General features: G+C 54.1%; 2 protein-coding genes across 2 annotated transcripts in view; both read left to right on the top strand.

Moving 5' to 3' along the window:
- The window catches only part of Kif17 (kinesin family member 17), a 30,870-nt gene extending 19,600 nt beyond the window's left edge, over window positions 1-11,270 (top strand). The window contains exons 7-15 of the mRNA XM_050154570.1: window positions 1,136-1,289; window positions 1,724-2,280; window positions 3,070-3,147; window positions 4,540-4,757; window positions 5,361-5,592; window positions 5,994-6,252; window positions 7,758-7,831; window positions 9,144-9,264; window positions 10,810-11,270. Of these exons, the coding sequence (XP_050010527.1) occupies window positions 1,136-1,289; window positions 1,724-2,280; window positions 3,070-3,147; window positions 4,540-4,757; window positions 5,361-5,592; window positions 5,994-6,252; window positions 7,758-7,831; window positions 9,144-9,264; window positions 10,810-10,988 (1,872 nt within the window). The 3' untranslated portion in view covers window positions 10,989-11,270. The remainder of the gene's footprint in view (window positions 1-1,135; window positions 1,290-1,723; window positions 2,281-3,069; window positions 3,148-4,539; window positions 4,758-5,360; window positions 5,593-5,993; window positions 6,253-7,757; window positions 7,832-9,143; window positions 9,265-10,809) is intronic.
- A 2,641-nt stretch (window positions 11,271-13,911) lies between these two features.
- On the top strand, window positions 13,912-20,588 carry Ddost (dolichyl-diphosphooligosaccharide--protein glycosyltransferase non-catalytic subunit). The gene is made up of 11 exons (XM_050152936.1): window positions 13,912-14,136; window positions 14,259-14,369; window positions 16,453-16,539; window positions 17,245-17,348; window positions 17,462-17,556; window positions 18,105-18,198; window positions 18,472-18,620; window positions 19,080-19,227; window positions 19,717-19,837; window positions 19,953-20,059; window positions 20,142-20,588. The coding sequence occupies exons 1-11, from the start codon at window positions 13,977-13,979 to the stop codon at window positions 20,289-20,291; spliced, it is 1,326 nt and encodes a 441-aa protein (XP_050008893.1). The 5' UTR covers window positions 13,912-13,976; the 3' UTR covers window positions 20,292-20,588.
- Window positions 20,589-20,988: the final 400 nt, after the last annotated feature.

Below are 20,988 nucleotides of genomic sequence, written 5' to 3'. Positions count from 1 at the left end.
TTGTTTGTTTGTTTGTTTATTTATTTATTTATTATGTGTACAATATTCTTTCTGTGTGTATGCCTGAAGGCCAGAAGAGGGCACCAGACCTCATTACAGATGGTTGTGAGCCACCATGTGGTTGCTGGGAATTGAACTCGGGACCTTCGGAAGAGCAGGCAATGCTCTTAACCGCTGAGCCACCTCTCCAGCCCCTGTTTTTCTAATTTTAAAAGAAGGGGTTGGAGAGATTGCTCAGTGGTTAAGGGCACTGGTTATTGTTCCAGAGGGTCTGGGTTCAATTCCCAGCACTCCCAAAGTGGCTCACATTGTCTATAACTCCAGTTCCAGAAAATCCAACACCCTTTTCTGGCCCACGTACATAGTTCACAGATCTACCCACTGGCAAAATACCCATGCTCTTAAAATAAAGTAGTAATAACATAAAACAATAACAAGAGCCGGGTGGTGCACATCTTTAATCCCAGCATTTCAGAGGCAGAGGCAGGCTGATCTCTGTGAGTTTGAAGCCAGTCTAGTCTTAGAATGAGTTCCAGGACAGGCTCCAAAGCTATATAGAGAAACCCTGTCTTGAAAAAACCAACCAACCAGAAACTCCAACCACAATAATAAGAAAGGAAGAAAGATGGGAACTCAGGTTTAGTCAAGGAGCTTAGACTGTCAACCCACCCTAAGCAGAGGATATGGCATTACGGGGCGGGGAGGATAGGCCTCAGCAGTGTGGGGAACAGCTGAGGTGGGAGCAAGAGTGGATGTGGGGGCCGAGGGGGATGCTGTTGTGACAGGAGCTAGTGGTTCCAGCAGAGATGGGAGAACGAGGCCAGAAAACAGAAACGGATTTTTTTTATCGATGGCTCAAGTACCACTGTGTAAACGTGGCTAGATGAGGAAAGGCGTTCATGACATAGTGTAGCATGGAAATTTAGGCTGAAAACCCATTGAAAGCACAGTCCATCAAAACTGCGTGGAGAACATTGCAGATGAGCTGTTGCCTGTGAGCTGTCACCCCCATGTGACAAAAAGACCCTTGCCTCGTCCTCTTCCTCCTGCGTTGTCTGAGTATCTAGATGAGGTCCGTTCTGAGGGCCGGTTCTGCGTGGTGGTCACTAACCACCTGTGTCTCCCACCACCCCAGGAGTATGAGGAGCGCCTGGCCCGCCTGAAGGCTGACTACGAGGCGGAGCAAGAGTCTCGGGTCAGGCTGCAGGAGGACATCACTGCCATGCGTAATTCATATGACGTGAAGCTGTCCACGCTGGAGGAGAACCTGCGCAAGGAGAAGGAAACAGGTGTGTGCTGCCGGGACCCCCGACCCCTCTGTCTTTCCTCTTAGTGACACGTGTGTGAAGCGTCCTCTGCGTGGTAGGCTCCACCCCTTTCCATCCAGCCAGGCAGGTACCACAGTTACCCCTGCCTATAGGTGAGAAAACAGGCCCAGAGAGGAGAGGTATATTGCCTTTGGCCACCCAGGTGGGGAAATAGAGTCAGAACTGGAGTCCAGGCACTCCAGGTCCAAAGTTGATATTGTCACACCACACTGTCTTGGGGTGCTCTGTCCACAAGCTGGGCCACATCCGGGCTTCAGGGGTGGCTTCCTGGAAGAGGGGGTGAAGGCAGTAGGGCAGGGATGGATGGCATGGGAACTGTAGCTGGACCCTGGGGGTCTTCAAGGTTCTGACTCAAGCTGGTCTTTGGGAGACTAAGGTGTTTCTGTTTTCTGCAGAGGCCATTCTCAAGGCCGAAGTCCTCTATAAGACAGAGGTCATGTCCAGGGCCGAGTTAGCCAATGGGTCCGAGTACTCACCAGCCTTGCGGTACGAGATGGCCGTGAAGCCCACCATCCTCTCCATGTCCGACACACTGCCCGGTGATGAGGTCACCAAGAGCCAGGTTCCCCTCGCGTTTGAGGAACTGTCCCATGTGGAGGCCTCCAGGTCAGAGATTTCTTTTGGATCCAATGAGTCATCCACACTCGAAGACTCCTCCATGTCGGAGGCCTTCCCTGGACCCGAGGAGCTTTCCAATGTGGAGTTCTCCATGCCTGGGGTGCTGGCTGAGAGCAGGTACTTCTCTGATGAGTATCTGGGTCCAGAAGCTGCTGCGTCTTCACTGGAGGCGGAAAACTATGCCCATGAGGACGTGCCAGCGCTGGAGCCCCTGCAGATGTTAGCGGGCCTGCAAGACTCCTTTGCCGAAATGGAAGCCAAGCTAACCAGGCTCTCCTCTACCGTGGCCATGACGGACCTGACCCAGACAGATGCCCTCCAGACCCCTGACCAGGTAGCTAATGTCCTATGGAGCAGGCAGGATGGGCTGGGAGCACGGGGCTCACTGTACACAAAGGCCTGCTGACCACGTGTCATCCATGACTCAGTGGCCTGGTTGGGAAGCCTGCTGTCCTGTGGCTGAGAAGGATGCATACTCTGTCACACACACTAAGAAAGCCAGGATGGAGTCCCCAGGTCACATTAGGCAGGCACCTGTTCCTTGGACAGGACACTGTGTGTGGAAAGGAGGCTAGGTTGCTGAGTTGCCATAGTGATCCTGAGCTCCCAACCTAAGACAGCCAGGGAGCCTGAGGCTGCCCTTCAAGACCCCAGGACTAGGGGTGCCTCCCCTGTCCCTTCCTGCCCAATCTCTGGTTCCTTCCTGATTTAAGAAAACATTTCTCTCTTCTCCCCATTTTTCTCTGTTTTCTTCACATAAGCACACATATGTACAGACATTTAACTGCACAGGCCTTTGAAATCCCAGCTCTCGCCTCACGGTGTAACGTTGGCCATTTGCCTCTCTCGGCCACGGTTTCCTCTGAATAGTAGAGATGCCAGCTTGTGTTTTGCATGAGATAACACGGTATAGCTGGGACACCATAGCGCTCACCCATGCCCCGTGCCCCCCTCACTTCTTCATCCCTACAGCAGCGGCAGGCAGGCAGGCAGAGGAGGTCGTGGATGGGTCTGCAGCCCCCAAGGAGGCAAGGAGAAGTGGGTGTCAGGGCATTGAAGAAATAGAGAGGATTTCTGGCCCTTATCCTTATCTGTTTCTCCCGTCCCCCCCTCCCCCCATCAGCCATCCTTGACGGACCTGCTGGATTCCAGTGATGTGAAGTCAGAACCTGAGGTGGTTGACAGCCTCCTTCTCGGGACTGTGAGTACCTGTGTGGCCTTCCAGTGCCTGGCCCAGCTCTGTCTGACTTGTGCCCTCCCTTCCTGGGACTAGGTCTCCTTACCCCCCGCTGTCCCCAGGCAGCTGTCCCATGGCTGAGCAATGTTTAAACAAAGGACCGCCACTAGGCGCATGGGTAATGTGAATAGGAGACCTTCTGGAGACAGTGGCATTGGGGCTCTTGTCTTATAGGAGCAAATGCAGGGTCTGCACAGAGAACTAGGGCCGCAGGCAGGCCTGGGGGTCCTAAGGCGCTGTCTGGGACCTCCTGTAGGCGGGGGCACCCACTTTGGATACCCTTTGTCTTCTGCTTGGGACAGTGCAGCAGACCTGGGAGAGGAGGCTTCTAAATTTCTTCACACTTAGGGAGAGCAGCCATAAGCTTGCAAGCCTCTAGGCATGGTCACAGGACAGGGTGTGACAGTCGGTGACAAAACGGTGGGAGGCCCCAGCTAGGAGTGAGACTGAGGAGGAAAAGCCAGGGAGAGCATTTCATGCCCAGGACTTCCTCGGGGTCGGGGGTGGCACCGAGGTGGACAGATGGGGTGCCAGGAAGAGACATGGAGGAGAGGCAACAGCCAGAGAAGAGACTGGAGTTTCTTCTGGATCAGTTCCATGGGCGGCAATGGAAGCTTCTAGTACAAGAGGGACTCTATGGTCAGTTTATATTCTGGTGGAAATTATCCTGCCTGCCTTGGTGACTGGATTAGAGAGCTCAAGAGCGGAGCCTGGGAGCCCCTTTGGGGTGTTTGTGAAGATAATTGTAATAAGAATTAGTTTGAGTGCAAACTTTTCATAGCTTGCTATAGGTTGGTTCTCTATTATGTTAAATCCCTGTTCTGACATCTGAACCATTTTTTTTTTATTTTTCCATTTCCGTGTGCATGTGTGCATGTTTTGCATGTGTATGGGCCGAAGTCTGTGGGTGCACATGTGTGCATATGCATGTGGATGCTCCATGCTGGTGTTGGAAATCATCCTCAATTGCTCTGACAGCTTGTTCACGGAGACGGGGTCTCCCTACCAGGCTTAGAGCTCACCCACATGGCTGGTCTCAGTAGCCAGCTTGCTCTGGGGTTCCCTGACTCTCGCCTTCTGAAGCTGGAATTACACGGAACTTACATGGGTTCTAGGGGTCTGGACTATATAGAGTCTTCATGCTTATAAGGGTTTTAACCACTGAGCAAGCAATCTCCCCAGCCACTGACAAGTGAAACTTCTGGAGCACCTTGGAGCTCAGAGCTTTTCAGACTTCTATGTTTGTTGGGTTTTAGACTTTGGGATCAGGGATGCTCAGCTTGTGTGTCTGTGGCAGGGAGTGAACCGTGCAGGTTCCTTCATGTCTCCTCCCATCTTGTTTCCCTCTGTTCCCAGGAGCCTGATCGAGGCCTGAAGGTGGCCGAGGAGGTGGTGGCTGAGGCAGAGACTGGCATGTGGATGGAGTCTGAAGCCCACATGGCCCAGGTGGCCGAGGTGGCCCAGCCTCAGCCCTTGCTGGCCGTGGCGAGTGTGAGAAGGGAGAGCGTGGGTGTGGAGGTGGCTGTGTTGACTGAGGAGCTGCAGCCTGTGGATCAACAGCGGGTGCTGGCCCGGTGAGCAGCAGGTTCAGGGGTCAGGAGCCTAGGGTATGACTCCCAACCCCAAGGGTGGAGGTTGAGGAATTGGGGCCCAGGCTGGGCTGAGGTGAGATCTGCTTCTCAATCTCTACTGAGACCACAGCAGGCCTATCATAAGAGGGGCAGTGGGGCTGGGGAGATGTCACAGCAGGCCAGGGAGATGCCACGGCAGGCCAGGGAGATGCCATGGCAGGCTAGGGAGATGCCACGGCAGGCCAGGGAGATGCCACGGCAGGCCAGGGAGGTGCCACAGCTCTCACCCAGAGCCACATTGGCGCCAGTTTCTGCTCAGTCACCTGCTGGGATGTGCTTGTTCTATAACAGATAAAAGCCGCAGAGCCCCACCCCTGATGGAGCCCAAGCTACAAGCCTGCTCCCCTTCTCCGTGGCAGGCACCATCAGTATGGGGGTGGTGGCTCGGCTCTGAGCCCTCAGGACACCCAGTTAACCCAAGCAGTCTTATTATCTCCTTGCTACTCAGTTTACCAGTCTGTGAAGTGGGTTGTGGTGGGGGAGCGGGTGACAGACGTTGGCAGACCCGCAGGATCTGTCATGTTCGCTTTCCCCTCCCGGCTGCAGCCTGCAGTTGCTGGAGCAGCAGGTGGTGGGGGGTGATCAGGCTAAGAACAAGGACCTGAAGGAGAAGCACAAGCGGCGCAAGCGGTACGCAGACGAACGCAAGAAGCAGCTGGTGGCCGCGCTGCAGAATTCGGACGAGGACAGCGGGGACTGGGTGCTGCTCAACGTTTATGACTCCATCCAGGAGGAAGTGAGGGCCAAGAGCAAGCTGCTGGAGAAGATGCAGAAGAAGGTGAGGCCCTGCCTCAGGCCCCTGGCCCCACGTCCCCGCTGGGCATCAACTCTCCTTGCAAATAGCTGGCAACCCCTATTCTCCACACGAGCATTTATTAAGCGCCTGCTGTGTGTCTCTTGTGCTCCAGAAGGAATGTCTGAATAGGGCATGGCGGCTGAGGCTGGGGCCACGGGTGTGGTTGGAGACCAATGTTTTGTGGAATTGTGGCCCCAGGAGGCGCTCATTACATGCTGGAAGGGAGGGGGTGAATGGTGGGCCAAGGCTGGGGACTGGACACTGTCAATAGGGCCAGCGAGCAGTTGGTGAGTGGCTGCTGGGGGCCACTTGGGGACCGAGTGGGCAGACAGGTGCTAAGCAGCCTCCCCTGCTCACCACCTTGTCACTCGTCCTTGGCTCAGCTGCGGGCAGCGGAGGTAGAAATCAAGGATCTGCAGTCCGAGTTCCAGCTGGAGAAGATTGACTACCTGGCGACCATCCGCAGGCAGGAGCGGGACTCGATGCTCTTCCAGCAGCTCCTGGAGCAGGTGCAGCCGCTCATTCGCAGGGACTGTAACTATAGCAACCTGGAGAAGATAAGGCGAGAGTCGAGCTGGGATGAGGATAACGGCTTCTGGAAGATCCCGGATCCCATCATCCTAAAAACCAGCCTCCCAGTAGGTCAGGCACTCGGCTGCCCCCACCCTCCCCTGTCTCTGACAGCTGGCCACCTTGCAGAGGGACAAAGCCTGGCCTCTTCCTGCAAGCCGTGGGTGCAACAGGCATGGTATTCCTGAGGATCCAATCACTGGGGCCCCAAGAAGGTGTGCTCTGGAGGCAGACAGGTGGGGGCTGTGTGACCTCTGTGGGACCATCGTCTGTGACGTGGGAATAAATGGCAGTGCCTTCCTTAAAGGTCTGTGGTATGCTCAGACACGTAAATGCCTTAGAGTTCTGCCTGGCAGAGTGGAGCTTGGTTCTGCCACTATTGTCATTCCGTCCTGAGTCCCCCAAAGGTTTGTGGTTAAAACTGGATCTCAAAACAGGGCTTAGTCGTGCATGCCCAGCATCCCAGCATTTGGGAGGTGGAGGCAGGAGGGTCAGTTCAGGATGTCCTTGACTACACAGCAAGATCAAGGCCTGCTTGGGATGTGTGAGACTCTGCCTCAAGAACAAAGCACAATGGGCTGGAGGGCTGGTTCAGTTGTGTAGTTAGGAGGACATGCTGCTCTCATAGAGGACCAGTTTGGCTTCCAGCACACACATCTGGCGGTTTCCACTGGCCGTAACTCTCCTCCTCTGGCCTTCGTGGGCACTGGGCACGTGCATACTGCAAACATGTGCATACAGGCACATACAGACATACGGGCAAAACCCTCGCACACATGAAATAAGAAGAAACTAATAAGTGAAGCCCACAAAACCAAAGCAAAGAAGAATTAAACAGAGTCTTATAGGATCAAGTTCCCAACCAGAGCAGTGAGTTATGCTAGGGCCATGGCTAGACATCAGCTGTTCATGGTTTGGCCTGTGCTTGGGCCCTTGACTTCCTGTGTGATTTTATGGAGATCACTGTCCCTCTCTAAGCTTAACAAAGGAGGGATTGGATAAGATGACCTTAAGGACCTATCCAGCTCTGATGAGCCTTAGAGTAAAGTCAGATTTTCTGTGGCTCTGTTTCCACCATGTGTGCATATGTGTGTGTATCTCTGTTCGTGCATGTGTGTGTGTGCGTGCATGCCCTCTCTCTCTCTCTCTCTCTCTCTCTGTGTGTGTGTGTGTGTGTGTGTGTGTGTGTGTGTGTGTGTATCTGCTTTCCTAAGCGGCACTCTGAAGTCCCTTTCCTGGTCACCGTTATTGATACCTCCATCTCTGAAGTGACAGGTAGTCAGAGACACCAGTCAGTCAATTAAAACTCCAGCAAGCTCCATTTCCCATGAGCTCTGGGTAGCTGCAGCCTCTCCCAGTCCTCCTCTCCTGATGGCCAGCCTGGACCGGCGGTGTGGGCATTCTGTATCTGGGTCCTCTTGCCGTCTGTTTCCTCCTCATCCCAGGGGAACTGGGAAGCGTTCCCTGTTTCCAGCCTTCAGCCAGCCTGACACCCACGCCACCCCACCCCGCCCCAGGCAGGGCTTCTCCTCCTGCACCCTCTGCCCAGCTCCTCAGTTTCTGTTTTCTCATAGCAGTTCCAACCGGGCCACAGAACAAGCCAGCCCCAGCCCGCAAAACCTCTGCAGTGGACAATGGCGAGCCACACTTGGTGAGACCCCAGGTGGAAGGGGGGACTAGAGAGTGGGGCTGGGGAGTGGGGGGGTGCCCACTAAGTGCTGCGAGTCCGTGAAGCCTCAGGCTCATCAGATGCCGAGCCTAGACCCTTTTCTACCATTGTGGTAGACCTGGATCCTCAGGTAGCCTCTCATTCAAAAGTACTAACCAAAGGGAGAGTCTGTGGTAACCGCCTTCAGTGCCTCCTGCTAACCTAAAGCTCAGTTTACCTCGGTGACTTAACTTTATAAGAGAGAAAACGCTTTATAACATGTTCAGCCTGGGACTACAGAGAAGTTATGTCGGAACACTTTTAGTTCCTAGCGACAGTGCCACACACAAAACAGAGACCTCACTGACCCACGTAGGTGGATCCGTTTCAAGCATGGCTGAATCAATCTTGGGGCTCAGTCAGGGTTCTGTGTCTGACTTTGCCCTTTGTCCCTGCCTCTGAGCTAGCTAGCTTCAGGCTCTCTCCCCCACGGAAGGGCAGGTGGCGGTGACTGCCGGCAGTTAAGATCCAAAAGGAAGAAAGATAACGTCCCTTCAGCCAGTGGTTCTCAACCTGTGGGCTGTGACCCCTGTGGAGGTCACATATCAGAGACCCTGCATTGCATTGCGATTCATAACAGAAACAAAATTATAGTTATGAAGTAGCCATGAAAATAATTTTATGTTTGGCGGTCACCACAGCGCGAACTGGGTTAAGGCTGAGAACCGCTGCCTGACGCCACCATTACATCCAAGCTTTTGGAAAGGCGGAGGTTGACCCTCCCCGGTCACACACCTGCTCTCTGTTCAGGATGATGTGACTCTGTGATTGGTGCAAATCTGGGTCCTACATCTGGCCCTATGAATTCTCTCTCCCACCGGATTGGGAGGAAAGAGTTACCCAGTGCAAAAGAGATTGAGGAAAATAAGCCCGCCACAGCAGTTGTGAGAAAGAGCCTTCCGAGAAGGGGACAGTGAGGATGTGTTGGCCACAAAGAGAGATGACAGCCTAGGCTTTGTGGATTGTGTATATGTGGAGGGTCGTGGGCCACACAGTATCTATCACCCTTGCCCCTGGTAACGCTAGAGGAAGAAACATGGGCCCCCTTCCCCATGACAAGGGAGGTGAGAGGAGGCCGTGACCTCCCTGGTCCAAACTGCCAGGGTCCCTACCCTGGTCCTGTGAGTGATACAGCCCAAGAGATGCCCAGCATGCCATAGTACCACGCATGCGCAGAAGCTCCTGAGCCCAGTGTAGGGCGCACAGTGGCTGCATAGACGAGGGGGCTGTCACTTATGAGGTTCTGAAATCTCAGCAGGAGGAAGACCGGTATAAGCTGATGCTCAGTCGAAGCGACAGTGAAAATATTGCTAGCAACTACTTCCGGTCCAAGCGGGCCAGCCAGATTCTCAGCACGGACCCCATGAAGAGTCTGAGTGAGTGCCCTGCCCACTGGGGCCTCCCCTCCACACCCACTGGGAAGTACGCCATGGGGATGAATTTGGAGTTAGGCAGCCTCAGTTTCCTCAGCTGTAAAATGAGGAGCATGACGCCCACTTCTCAGGATCAGAGCAGATGAGCTGAGGGAATAGGGCCATAGAGTAGGTAATTATGTTAGTCAAATGTTCATTGCTGCAATGACTACCTGAGAGAAGCAAGGAGGAGGAGCATGGCTCAGTCAGGAGAGTGCTTGCCTGGTATGCACAAAGCCCTGGGTTCAATCCCCAGCACTGCATAAACCAGGCTTGTGATGCTTGCCTGGCATCCCAACACTTGGGAAGTGGGGGCAAGGGGTCAGCAGTTCAAGATCGCGTTTGGATACAAAGGGAGTTAGAGGCCAGTTATGGTAAGGTCCCCGGGGCAAAACAGTTCTAAGAACTGAAAAATCACTTCACTCTCTTAAAACTAAAAACTGGCTGATGAGATGGTTCGCAGGATAAAGGTGCTTGCCACCAAGCTCGAGAGCCCGAGTTTGTCCCCAGGCCCCATGGGATAAAAGGAAGAGGACTGGCTTCTGAAGCTTGTTCTCTGGCTTCCATACAGGCACTGTGGAATCAATAAATCCATAAATGTAATAGAATTTTGAAAAAGAAAAAGACAGAACCCACAGGGCTTCCAGTAATATTTCCATTAAAAGCAAACCATAGGGCTGGAGGGATGGCTCAGTGGGGAGTGCACTGGCTGCTCTTGCAGAGGAAGGACCCGATTTTTAGTTCCCAGCACTATGGCAACTCACAACCTTCTATAACTCCAGTTATAGGGGATCCAGTGCCCTTTTCTGGCCTCTGTGGGCACTGCACACACATAGTGCACATTCGCGTAGGCAAAACGCCCACATATTAAATAAATAATAATTCTTGAAAACTGATATTAAAGTTTTTAAGTAATAAGTTGTATTTATTTCATATACTTTGGTGTTTTGCCTGCAAGTGTGTCTGTATGGGGGTATCACATCCCCTGGAACAGGAGTTACAGACAGCTGTGGGCTATTTTTATCTAGGAATTGAGCCTGAGTCCTCTGGAAGAGCAGCCAGTGCTCTTGACTGCTGAGCCATCCCTCCAGCCATGATACTACATTTTTAAAAATTTCTAAACTTAAAGCAGAGGCAGAGTGGGGTGGGTTTGGATGGGAGATGGAAGAAATGAGAATTTATTGAGGGTCTGACCTATCCAAGTGACAGATAAGGAAACTGAGACCTAAGAGCCAGCACTGGTAGCAAGTGCTGGGCTGGACCTTGTGTCCAGGCTCATCTGCCTTAGGTACCAGGCTGGAACCTCAGTTAGGGGATTTTAAACTCCAGTCCCCTAACCTGGACCCGTTGGACGCAAAAGGAATGTTAGGTCTGACGTCTCAGCAGAGCGCCTCAGAGGGGTCCCAGCTGCAAAGGCGGGGCCTCAGACCCAGGATGAGGATTGCCAGATCTCTGCCTTCTGCATGATTGCTGTCCTGGCTCACTGGTGCCTCTGCCTCTTGTCCACAGCACATCACAACTCACCACCGGGGCTCAATTCACCTCTCAGCAACAACTCTGCCATGCCGCCTGCCCAGACCCCCGAGATGCCCCAGCCCCGGCCCTTCCGCCTGGAGTCCCTCGACATCCCCTTCTCCAAAGCCAAGCGTAAGAAAAGCAAAAGCAGCTTTGGCGGTGAGCCTCTGTGATCCAGCTGCCTGCTGCTACCTGTCCTCTGGCTTCTAGAAACTTCCAAGTCCTCCCCAGGAAGCCTCAAACAGGCCTCCTCTCCCCTACTCCACAGGATCCCCAAGCCCAAGGGGATCTTAGCCCTGGGAAGACCCATTCCCTTCCCTGTTCCCTCGAGAACTCACTTTGGCCCAGGGTCTGAGCTCTGTGGAGGCTGGGCTACCCTTCCCTGAAAGAGGCCTGCTCCAGCTATGCAGAGCAGCCATGCCCCACTGACTTCCTGCCACAGAGCCTACACTGGCCGGTGTGGGTCTACCTCCATGGGCTCAGGTGCCACTGGGCCTTCACAAGCATCCTCAGCATGGGGCACAGAAGCTGCCATGTGGATGAGGACGAAGCTCAACATCTGGTTGACTAAGCTTCAGGCCTCTCTGATTGTCCCCTTCCAAGGGAACCTGTGCTACACAGTGGGCACAGATGGAGACCTGAAGCCAACTACTATGCCTGGCCTCCTATTGGCTGGAGCACAACCCAAAGAAGGTGCTTTACAATAAGCTGCCCAATAAACTGCCTTTTGGAATAAGCGCCCATCCCCAACCCTCTGGTGCTTCCTGCCCCCATCCCTTGCTGTCCTGGAGAGAGACTGTCCTGTCCACTGCCTCAGACTGCAAGCCAGCAGCTCCAGGGCTTCTGTTGCCAGCAGCAGAAGCGACTGTAGAAACAGAACCGTGTCTTGCTGAGGCAGAAGCGGCCTGGGTTGTAGTGTACACAACACACACTTGTGCCCTCACACGTGCCTGTGGAGATCAAGAGCAACCTCAGGTATCATTCCTCAAGCACCAACTGAGCTATCTCCCCAGCCTGCGCCTTTTTCTCTTTTTTTTTTTTAAAATATTTATTTGTCTATTATTATTTAGTGGAGAGGCATGGTGTGCATGTGGGGGTCAGAGGACAACCTGTGGAAGTCAGTTCCTTCCTTCCACCGTGTGGGTCTCAGGGAATCTAGGTCATCAGGCTTGGCAGCAAGTGTCCCTACCCACTGTGCAGCCCAGCCCTCCTTATGTCCCCAGCCACCAAGCGTCCCCCTGATAGTGTGTGTGCCTGGTTGGGGGAGCATATTGCATGCTGCTTGGGTGTGGAGGTGAGAGGATGGCTCCCAGGAATGGCTGCCTCCCCTCCTTCCACTGTGGGTACTGGGGATGGAACTCAAGCTTGTGCGCATGTGCTGTGACCTGCTCTCCCGCCCAGGCAGTCTTCAGGGGCCTGCACTGGAACTGGGTGTCCCGACATAGCCAGAAATGAGTCCAGTTGTCATTTGTTTCCTTCCAGGGGCTATGACAGCCCTCCCCTTTGGGTGGGCCCACAACAGGGACATGATGGGTCCTGAGTCACCTCTGTCAACTGGAGAAGCACCCACTTTGTGGTGTTCTGTGAAGGGTTAGAGCGGGTAGTAGCTCAACAATGAGCTAGCCCCGGTTCTCCCCATTCTGCCGCCATCCTCATTTTATTTCAGTTACTGTGGTTGGCCCAAGGCTTTACCCCTGGGCCAAGGAGTTCCCTGCAGAATCCAGGGTTGAAGGTGAGGCTACCAAAGGCTAAGGCAGTAGAACAATCAGGGGAGGTTGCTCAGGTTTCTATGGGAGCAGAGCTCCGCCCTCCACCCGCGGCAAGGTTGAAGATCCTAGATCTCTCAGGGGAATCCTTGGGGGGGGGGGGGGGGGGGGGGCGGGGGGGGGGGGGGGGGGGGGCAGGCACCTTTGGTGGAGGAAGCAGAACAGCAAGCAGGAGATGGGCAACTCAGGACGCATGTGCTATAGGCTGGTGGGACTCAGAGCAGGGAGCAGGGGGTAATGGCAGTGTGGAGATGAGCTGAGGTGGAGACCCGAGTGTCCTGAGCAGTGAGTGAGTGGCACGCCCCTAGAGTCAGTGTCAGCGGGTGGTGGGCTTGGCTGCAGAGAAGTGAGGAGCAAGAATCTTCTTCCTGTTTTTAAATTTGTATATCAAGATCGATTTATATTGACACAGGGTCTCATAGAGCCCAGGCTGGCCTTAAACTTGCTAGGTAGCTGAGGATGACTTTGAACTAATGACCCTGCCGCTTAGTGCTGAGATTACAGGCGTGGGCCACCAGGCCTGGTTTTATATGATTTTGGTGGTCAAACCCAGGCCTTCATGCATGCTAGGTAAGCATTTTACCCACTGAATTACAGTCCTCGCCCTTTAAATTTAATTTTGTCCCGAGTCTTGGCTTGGTGTCTGTGTGTAAGTCAGAAGACAATTTGTAGGAGTCGGTTCTCCCTTTCCCTGAAGGGCCTGAACTCCCTACGTAGGCCAGGCTGGCCTCAAAGTCACGAAGATTCGCCTGCCTTTGCCTCCCACTTGAGAGCTGGGATTAAAGGCATGAGACACCAATCCCGGGTGTGACGAGCCTTTTGGCCTTTAGACCCGTGCCATCCCTGCTGTTTGGTGCGAGGCCAGGAGCCTACGTCCCCACCCCATTGCTCCCTATAGGGAAGGGCCTGCTTCCTAGCCCTCTAGACCAGTGACGGACGAGGAGGTGACACCCCTGCCCCGATCTCGTCCAAGTGGCGACAATCGTGTCCAAGGGGTCTAGGACAGGCAGCCTAGGAAAGAAACTTAAACCCTAAAGATCCTCAGAGATAGGTAGGTTTGAGACCCACGGCGGGAGCCGGCACCGGAGAAGCCTAAGGGCGCCCGGCTTTGTTGATTGGCCACAGCTACGGAGCTGTCTCTCTTGGATTGGTCATTTACCCTGGGGGAGGCGGAACCTCGAGCGCATTCCTCCAATAAAGTGCAGAGACTGAGCCTCCGGTGGGGCACTTCCGGCGGCGTTCCCCGTTTCTCAGTCCGTCCCCGCCGCGGCATGGGCCGCAGGGGCCACAGAGTACCCGGACCACTTCCATGTGATACTCCAGTGCCTTGAGCGGCCATTGGGCGGCCGCGAAGGACACTTCCGGTGTCCAGGTGCTCGCCTCTCCGGCTGGAAGATGAAGATGGATCCCCGCCTCGCCACTCGTGCCTGGCCCCTCTGTGGGTTGTTGCTGGCTGCGCTCGCCTGCGTCTGTGCCAGCGGCCCCCGAACCCTCGTGCTGCTGGACAACCTCAACGTGCGGGACACGCACTCGATGTTCTTCCGCAGCCTTAAGGGTGAGCGCCGCGGCGAGGGCATGGCCGGGGTTGGGAAGCCCCGGGGTGGCTGCAACCTCCGCCGGCGGCAGCCAGGGTTCCTCTGCTGACCATCTACTCCAGCTCCCTCTTTTCTTCTCCAGACCGGGCCTTTGAGCTCACCTTCAAGACCGCAGATGACCCCAGTTTGTCCCTCATTAAGTACGGAGAGTTCCTCTATGACAACCTCATCATCTTCTCCCCCTCCGTGGAAGGTAAGGGCGGCGCGGCGCCCCCAGGACTGGCTGGGATTCGAGGTGCAGGATTCCGTTGTCTTCTTGTGGTTCCTGGGCATGTTCTGGGACTCGGGATGAGTTTCGAAACACGGGGGAGGAAAATGTTAATTCCAGCCTGGGCCTTGGGGCCGTTATCTTTCTTTATGGAGAAGTGGGTTTTGTCGAGCAAAGGCTCTAATAAAGAAGACCCTGATTTGACTTGCTTTTGTACAAAGAATTGCTCCGTTATTAACACGGATTGCTGTAAAAAGCCTTTCTGCAGGTGGTTGATCATAAGATTACAAGTCTCCAGGGCTTGAAAGTCCGGTGTTCCCAGACCAAGAGCAGATGATGGGGTGGAGTGGGGTCTCATTTTTATCCTGCCGAGCTGCGTGGCTTTCACATAGCTGTAGCCTGCTCACCTGTCTTCATCTGGCTAGGCATCTCCAGCTCCTTCGGCTATTTCTTACATGCTTGTATGGGTGTTTGGTCAGCTTGTGTGTCTCACCATGTGTATGCCTGATGCCTCCGGAGGCCAGAAGAAGGTGGTGGCTTCCTTGGCACTGGACTTGAAGGCAATTGTGAGCTGCTGGGAATTTAACCCTGTTCTCCGAAAGAGCAGCCAGTTCTCTTAACCACTGAGCCATCTTTCCAGCTCTGGCCATTTCTTTTGCCTTGCTGTTTTGGTGAGCATGGTAGATAGTCTTTCCATTTCATTCTTGTGTCAAAAGACTCAGGTCGTCCCTGTCTGCGGTAAGAGGTCCCTGCCATCCTGCTTTCAGTTGGTGACACATGGGTGGCTTTTCTTTCCCTGGCAGCGTCTTTGTATTTTGTAATGCACACAAGAGTGGGTTCTTCCAGCTGTCCAAAATGTCCCGTGTCCCATCCCTGTCCACCACCACCCCACCCCCTGCCCCAGCTCCTGCTATTTCCCTTCAGGTCCCATTGGAAGAGCTCCCATCACCTACTTCTGGTCTCGGAATATTTTCACAGCGTGGCCTCACAGTACCTTCTGACACAGAGGCCACCTGTACCCAGCTCTACCTTGAAACCAAGGAAGTCACGTTATTCTCCTGCTCACAATTCTCCAGTGGGCCCCACCAGCCCAAGCCTTCCAATAGCTGACCACCCCACCTCACTGCTGGTCTCTGGTCCAGCCCGAGGCTCACCCTACCTGGTGGACCTCACACCTGATGTTTACTCTGCCTGTGTGCTCTTTGCTCTTTCTGCATGCTGTTGCTGTCCAGCCCACCCTTCCAACTTCTCATGTGTCGCTGGTTGGAGGCTCTCCTCGCCAACCTTGGCACAGTGACTCCCTTCCCTCATTGTCCTGTTCTTTCTTCCCAGTCCATAGAAATACTTTGCAGGTAAGCAGATTGTCTTATGTTGAACGCCAGACTCACACTCTGGTGATAACTCCAGAGCTCAAGCCCCACCCGGTGCCAGTTTGGAGGCTGGTGGCAGCAATGGCTAGTTACTAAGTGAACTGACAGATTAGACTCTCATCCTTCAAATGCTGGGAACCCACAAGCCCTTTAGGTGATGTGGAAGCTCTGGATGGTTCTGCTGTGGGGAATGTGAACAAGGAAGCTGGTTGGTGTCAGCCCTGAGCCTTACGGTCAGTGGGAGTGTCACCGTGGGTTCCGCAGTGCCTTCTCAAACAGCTCAGGTAGAGTGACATTGACAGACTACTGTAAGGTGATCCCAGGCACGGAGCCGGCGATGGCCAAGGCTGTGGGTGTTGGGGGCGTGCGAGCATTTGGACAGCACTGCTCTGAGGTGTGGGTAGAAAGTGCAGTATTTCAGGTTGAATAGATGTGGCTTGGAATATGTCCACAAATGTCACTAGGATGTGTTTGGTGAGTACACCTGAATGACCAAGGCATCGCTTTGAGCGTTCCTTTGAGTACACAGGTGTGTGCCGTACGGCAGCTGTGGTGGGTTTACTTTCCTTCTCATTTCTGGATCCATGGGAACCCATTCAAATCAATTGTGGCTGCTCTGGAGGGTCCCCTACCTCCGTCCAGCAGCCGGGAAGTGGGGACAGGACTGTCTGGTCACTTTGTCTGGGGCCTTCTTTCAGATTTCGGAGGCAACATCAACGTGGAGACCATCAGCGCCTTCATCGACGGTGGTGGCAGTGTTTTGGTGGCTGCCAGTTCTGACATTGGTAAGTCTGCCTAGGAAGTTCCGGGGATTTCCAGCAGTTCTCCACGGAGCTCAGAGAGCTTTATACGCGGGAGCTGCCAAGGTGGCATTGGCTAGGTGAGCCCCAGCCTTCAAGGAGGCAGTGAGGGAGCTGCAGGGCTTATCTGGCCCTGGGTCCCTCCTATATGGTCCTGTGACCAGAGACGGTGAGGACCCTTGTTGGCCTTCTCCGTGATTTTCTTTGTTGTGTTCTGTTGGTTGGCTCTGCTCTGATGGCGGGGAGGAAGTTAGGGGGGGCAGTAGATGGATTTTGTTCAGATTCTGGTTTTGAAAGTTTTGCTGCAGCAAGGAGAGAATCACATCCTCAGCTCATGTTGGTCCCTCAGCTTCAGCAGCGAACAGCCAAGGGCCTGTTCTCTCAGCAGCGAGAGCCTCTTAGCCCTGTTCCTCTCTGTGGGTCTCCTGGTGGGGTGATGACAAGGACTGGTTAACGCTACCATTGACTGTGCCTTTGCTAAGTTTGTTAAAGGGGTTTGTGCAGAACCAGCTTGTTATGTTTGTGCAGGGAAGAGGGAAGGCTCTTGTTTAGGTCCACTTAGCATCTTCTCAGCCCTGGAGCTGATGCCCTGCCTGATGCAGACGCTTGGGCACTGCTGCTGACCAGTAGAGGGTGAGGTCTGAAGAAGCCTTGACCTGTGTTGTCAGGCCATCTCTTGGGTCTGTGCAGGTGACCCTCTTCGGGAGCTGGGCAGTGAGTGTGGGATTGAATTTGATGAGGAGAAGACGGCTGTCATTGACCATCACAATTACGACATCTCAGACCTTGGCCAGGTAATCAGGCTCATCCCTTCAGCAGCTTTTGCTTAGAGACCAAGTGGGAGTCAGGGAGGACTCCCTGGCCCTGCGACCATCTTCTTGACCCTGTTTCCCTGTCCCCTTTGCAGCATACGCTTATCGTGGCTGATACTGAGAACTTACTGAAGGCCCCAACCATTGTTGGGAAGTCATCGCTGAACCCCATTCTCTTCCGAGGAGTTGGGTAAGTGAGCAGGGACACCAAGGGAACCTGGAGGATCAGGGCTCACTTTCTGTTAGTGGACATGAAGCCAATTTTGTTTCGTTTTTTGAGACAGTGTTTCTCCATGTAGTCCTGGCTAACCTGGAACTTGCTCTGTAGACCAGGCTGGCCTTGAACTCAGATCCGCTTGCCTCTGCCTTCTGAGTGCTGAGATTAAAGGTGTGCACAACCACTGCCCAGCCAAATTTAGGGTTAGAATGTTTGTTCCTCCAGGTGATAGCAGTGAGTTTTACTATAAGCAAGAGGAACCCTGAGTGCTTGACTGTTGAGAAAGGATCTTTCCTGGCCAGTGTGGAGGCTGAAGCAGGAGGATTGGGGCTGCAGGCCAGCCTAGCTAGTGAGACCCTCTTTGAATGAGTTGATGGTGAACAGCTGAGAAAGGGGAGAGAAGGGCTGACCTCTTTCTGGGAAGACACGGAAGAGCTTTTCCCTGGGGGCAATGGCGTGGGACCCCGTGTCCTACACCTGCTTTCTGCTCACGCTAGGCTTCTCTCTCTTCCTCCTTGCAGAATGGTAGCAGACCCTGACAATCCATTGGTTTTGGACATCCTCACAGGCTCTTCAACCTCCTACTCCTTCTTCCCAGATAAGCCCATCACCCAGGTGAGAGCCTCAGCAGCCTCCAGCTCCTGGGCCAGGAATAAGCCCTTTTTTTTTTTTTTAAATTTGAAAACCAGGCAAAGCAGGAAAGGTGGGCTTTGCTGAGGCTGATGGGATGCTAGGACCGAGGACAAGGGGGAAACAGTGGGATCCTAGGTCCTCCCTCAGGTAGGCGTGGGGACATAGTCATGTAGGTGTCCAGCCTGCTGTCCCCTTGCTGTGTTGGCTTTGCTGGTACTTTGGAGATGCTCAAGTGACTGCCGCTTCTGTCCCCAGTACCCCCACGCGGTGGGGAAGAACACTCTCCTGATTGCGGGGCTCCAGGCCAGGAACAATGCCCGGGTCATCTTCAGTGGCTCCCTGGATTTCTTCAGCGATGCCTTCTTCAACTTGGCCGTGCAGAAGGCCACACCCGGCGCCCAGAGGTAATGCCAGAGCCTGGCACATGAGGTCTGTCTGTGTGCTGGAGGAGGAGGAGCGCACTTTGAACTGTGTGTCTTTAGAGCTTCGTGTGATCCACAGCTTTGCTGTGGTGCTGCTGGTATTGGCACCCGTGCTCACCAGGGTGGTCGTGGCTTGTGTGGAGCCCTCTCACGTAGCGCTTAGAAGATCATGTGACTTGCGGCTGGAGCACACACCTGACAGGCATAAGTTCCTGTTTAGTCTCCAGCATGAAAATAGCTGGGATTGATTGTGCAGGTGACCCACAGCAAACCGCCTGCAGCTGCTGTTCAGTTTTCCCTTTAGCCATGGGTCAGTAGCTTTGTGCAGCCTGCTTTCCGCTCCTCGCTTACTGAGCACTGTCCTGCTGGGCAGTGGTGGTCTCCATTAGGCACCCAGCAGGAAGTGGGCTGCAGCCCCAGCCTCTCCTTTCCCTCCTCCAGGTATTCTCAGACAGGCAACTATGAGCTAGCTGTGGCCCTCTCCCGCTGGGTGTTCAAGGAGGAGGGTGTCCTCCGAGTGGGGCCTGTGTCTCATCATCGGGTGGGCGAGACGGCCCCACCCAATGCCTACACTGTCACCGACCTGGTGGTAAGAACTCCTGGGGTCGGTGGGCGGGTCCTAAGGTTTTGACCAGGGTGGATTCATTTAGCTCAGAAGCCTTAGGGGTATCCAGGATGAACACGTACTTCGCTCTGTCCCTAAGAGGCAGCAGAGATACTGAGCGGGCCACCAACGCTAACTGAAGCACCCTGAGGTGGAGAGGCAGTGGAGCTCAGCTCCGCTGGACTGGCAGGGGAAGTCAGGCTGACCAGAAAAGTGACATGGCAGGTGGAACTTGGTGTTGGATTTTGTAGGTCACTGTTAATGTCTGGACAGTTGTCAGTACCTGCCCACTCGGGATGGAGGAGACTCTGCTAAGGACCTCAGGCCCAGGGAAGGCAGAGGGGCTGCCAGTGCTGGCTCTGCTGAGAAGCAGTCATCTGTGCTGTGACTGCGGGCAGACTCGAGTCCCGCCGTGTTATTAGTGGTGCCTCTCCAACTGCCGGCCCTCCTAGCTGACCTAGCCTCTTGTCTCAGGAGTACAGCATCACGATTGAGCAGCTCTCCAATGGCAAGTGGGTCCCCTTTGATGGTGACGACATTCAGCTGGAGTTCGTGCGCATTGACCCCTTTGTGAGGACCTTCTTGAAGAGGAAAGGTAAGTGTGACACCTGTCAGAGAAAGCCACACAGAGCAGCCAGCTGCCCGCCTCAGGACACACATCCCTCAGGGAAACCCTGGTCTGAGTGCTGCTGCTGCTGCTACTTCCCCAGGTGGCAAGTACAGCGTCCAGTTCAAGCTACCTGATGTGTATGGTGTGTTCCAGTTTAAAGTGGATTACAATCGGCTAGGCTACACACACCTGTACTCCTCCACCCAGGTAAGCCGGAGGCAGTCCGTTTCTGGCCAGTAGGTGTCCTCCTTAGGCCTCCCACCAAGACCTGCTACTCTGTGCATTACAGGTGTCAGTGAGGCCACTGCAGCACACACAGTACGAGCGCTTCATCCCCTCAGCCTATCCCTACTATTCCAGTGCCTTCTCCATGATGGCCGGGCTCTTCATCTTTAGCATCGTCTTCTTACACATGAAGGAGAAGGAGAAGTCTGATTGAGCTGAACCTGGGACTCCATACAGCAGAGATGGCAAGAGGATTTCACTGGAACCAATGGGCTGGGCTTTTGTCGTTGTTTTAAAAAAGGCCATGGGAAAGTGGCACAGCCTTACCTCAGTGATGATGACTATGGGGTGCGGGGGGGACATCTTTCTTTACTCAGTGAGTGAGGATGACTATGGGGTGGGGTGGGGAACATCTTTTTTCTCAAGTTTTCCCACTTTGAATCACTCTGGCATTTTTCATATGTACAGCCACCCCATTTCTAAAATAAAGAGAACCGCTGCCCTCACCAACCCCTGGCCCCCATGTCATGATGGCAGGGCTGTCTCAGGATTACACGCCGGAGACTGTCTTCAGAGGGAGGGTGGGGATCACAGTGCTGGACTAAGAATTGCTGCTGAAAGACTGTGGACTCGGCGGGTAAGAGCACCGGTTGCTCTTGCCGAGGACCGGTTCAATTCCCAGCACCCACATGGTAGCTCACAACTGTCTGCAGTTCTAGTCCTAGGAGATCTAATGCCCTATTCTGGCCTCTCAGGCCACCATACGTTCAAGTGGTACATCATACGTTCAGGCAAAACCCCAATAAACGTAATATTAACTAAAAAGAGCTTGCACTGGCGTTAGGCTACACCTGTGTTCTTACCAAGCACATATTAGATTGTATGTGAATCTGTTAGGGGACAGGCACTGT

This window comes from Alexandromys fortis, unplaced genomic scaffold (assembly GCF_014885135.2).
Source record: "Alexandromys fortis isolate MF-2015 unplaced genomic scaffold, M_Fortis_MF-2015_v1.1 scaffold_26, whole genome shotgun sequence".
NCBI lineage: Eukaryota > Metazoa > Chordata > Mammalia > Rodentia > Cricetidae > Alexandromys > Alexandromys fortis.
The sequence above is the reverse complement of the archived record's forward strand: the minus strand, read 5'-3'. Positions and strand labels throughout refer to the sequence as shown.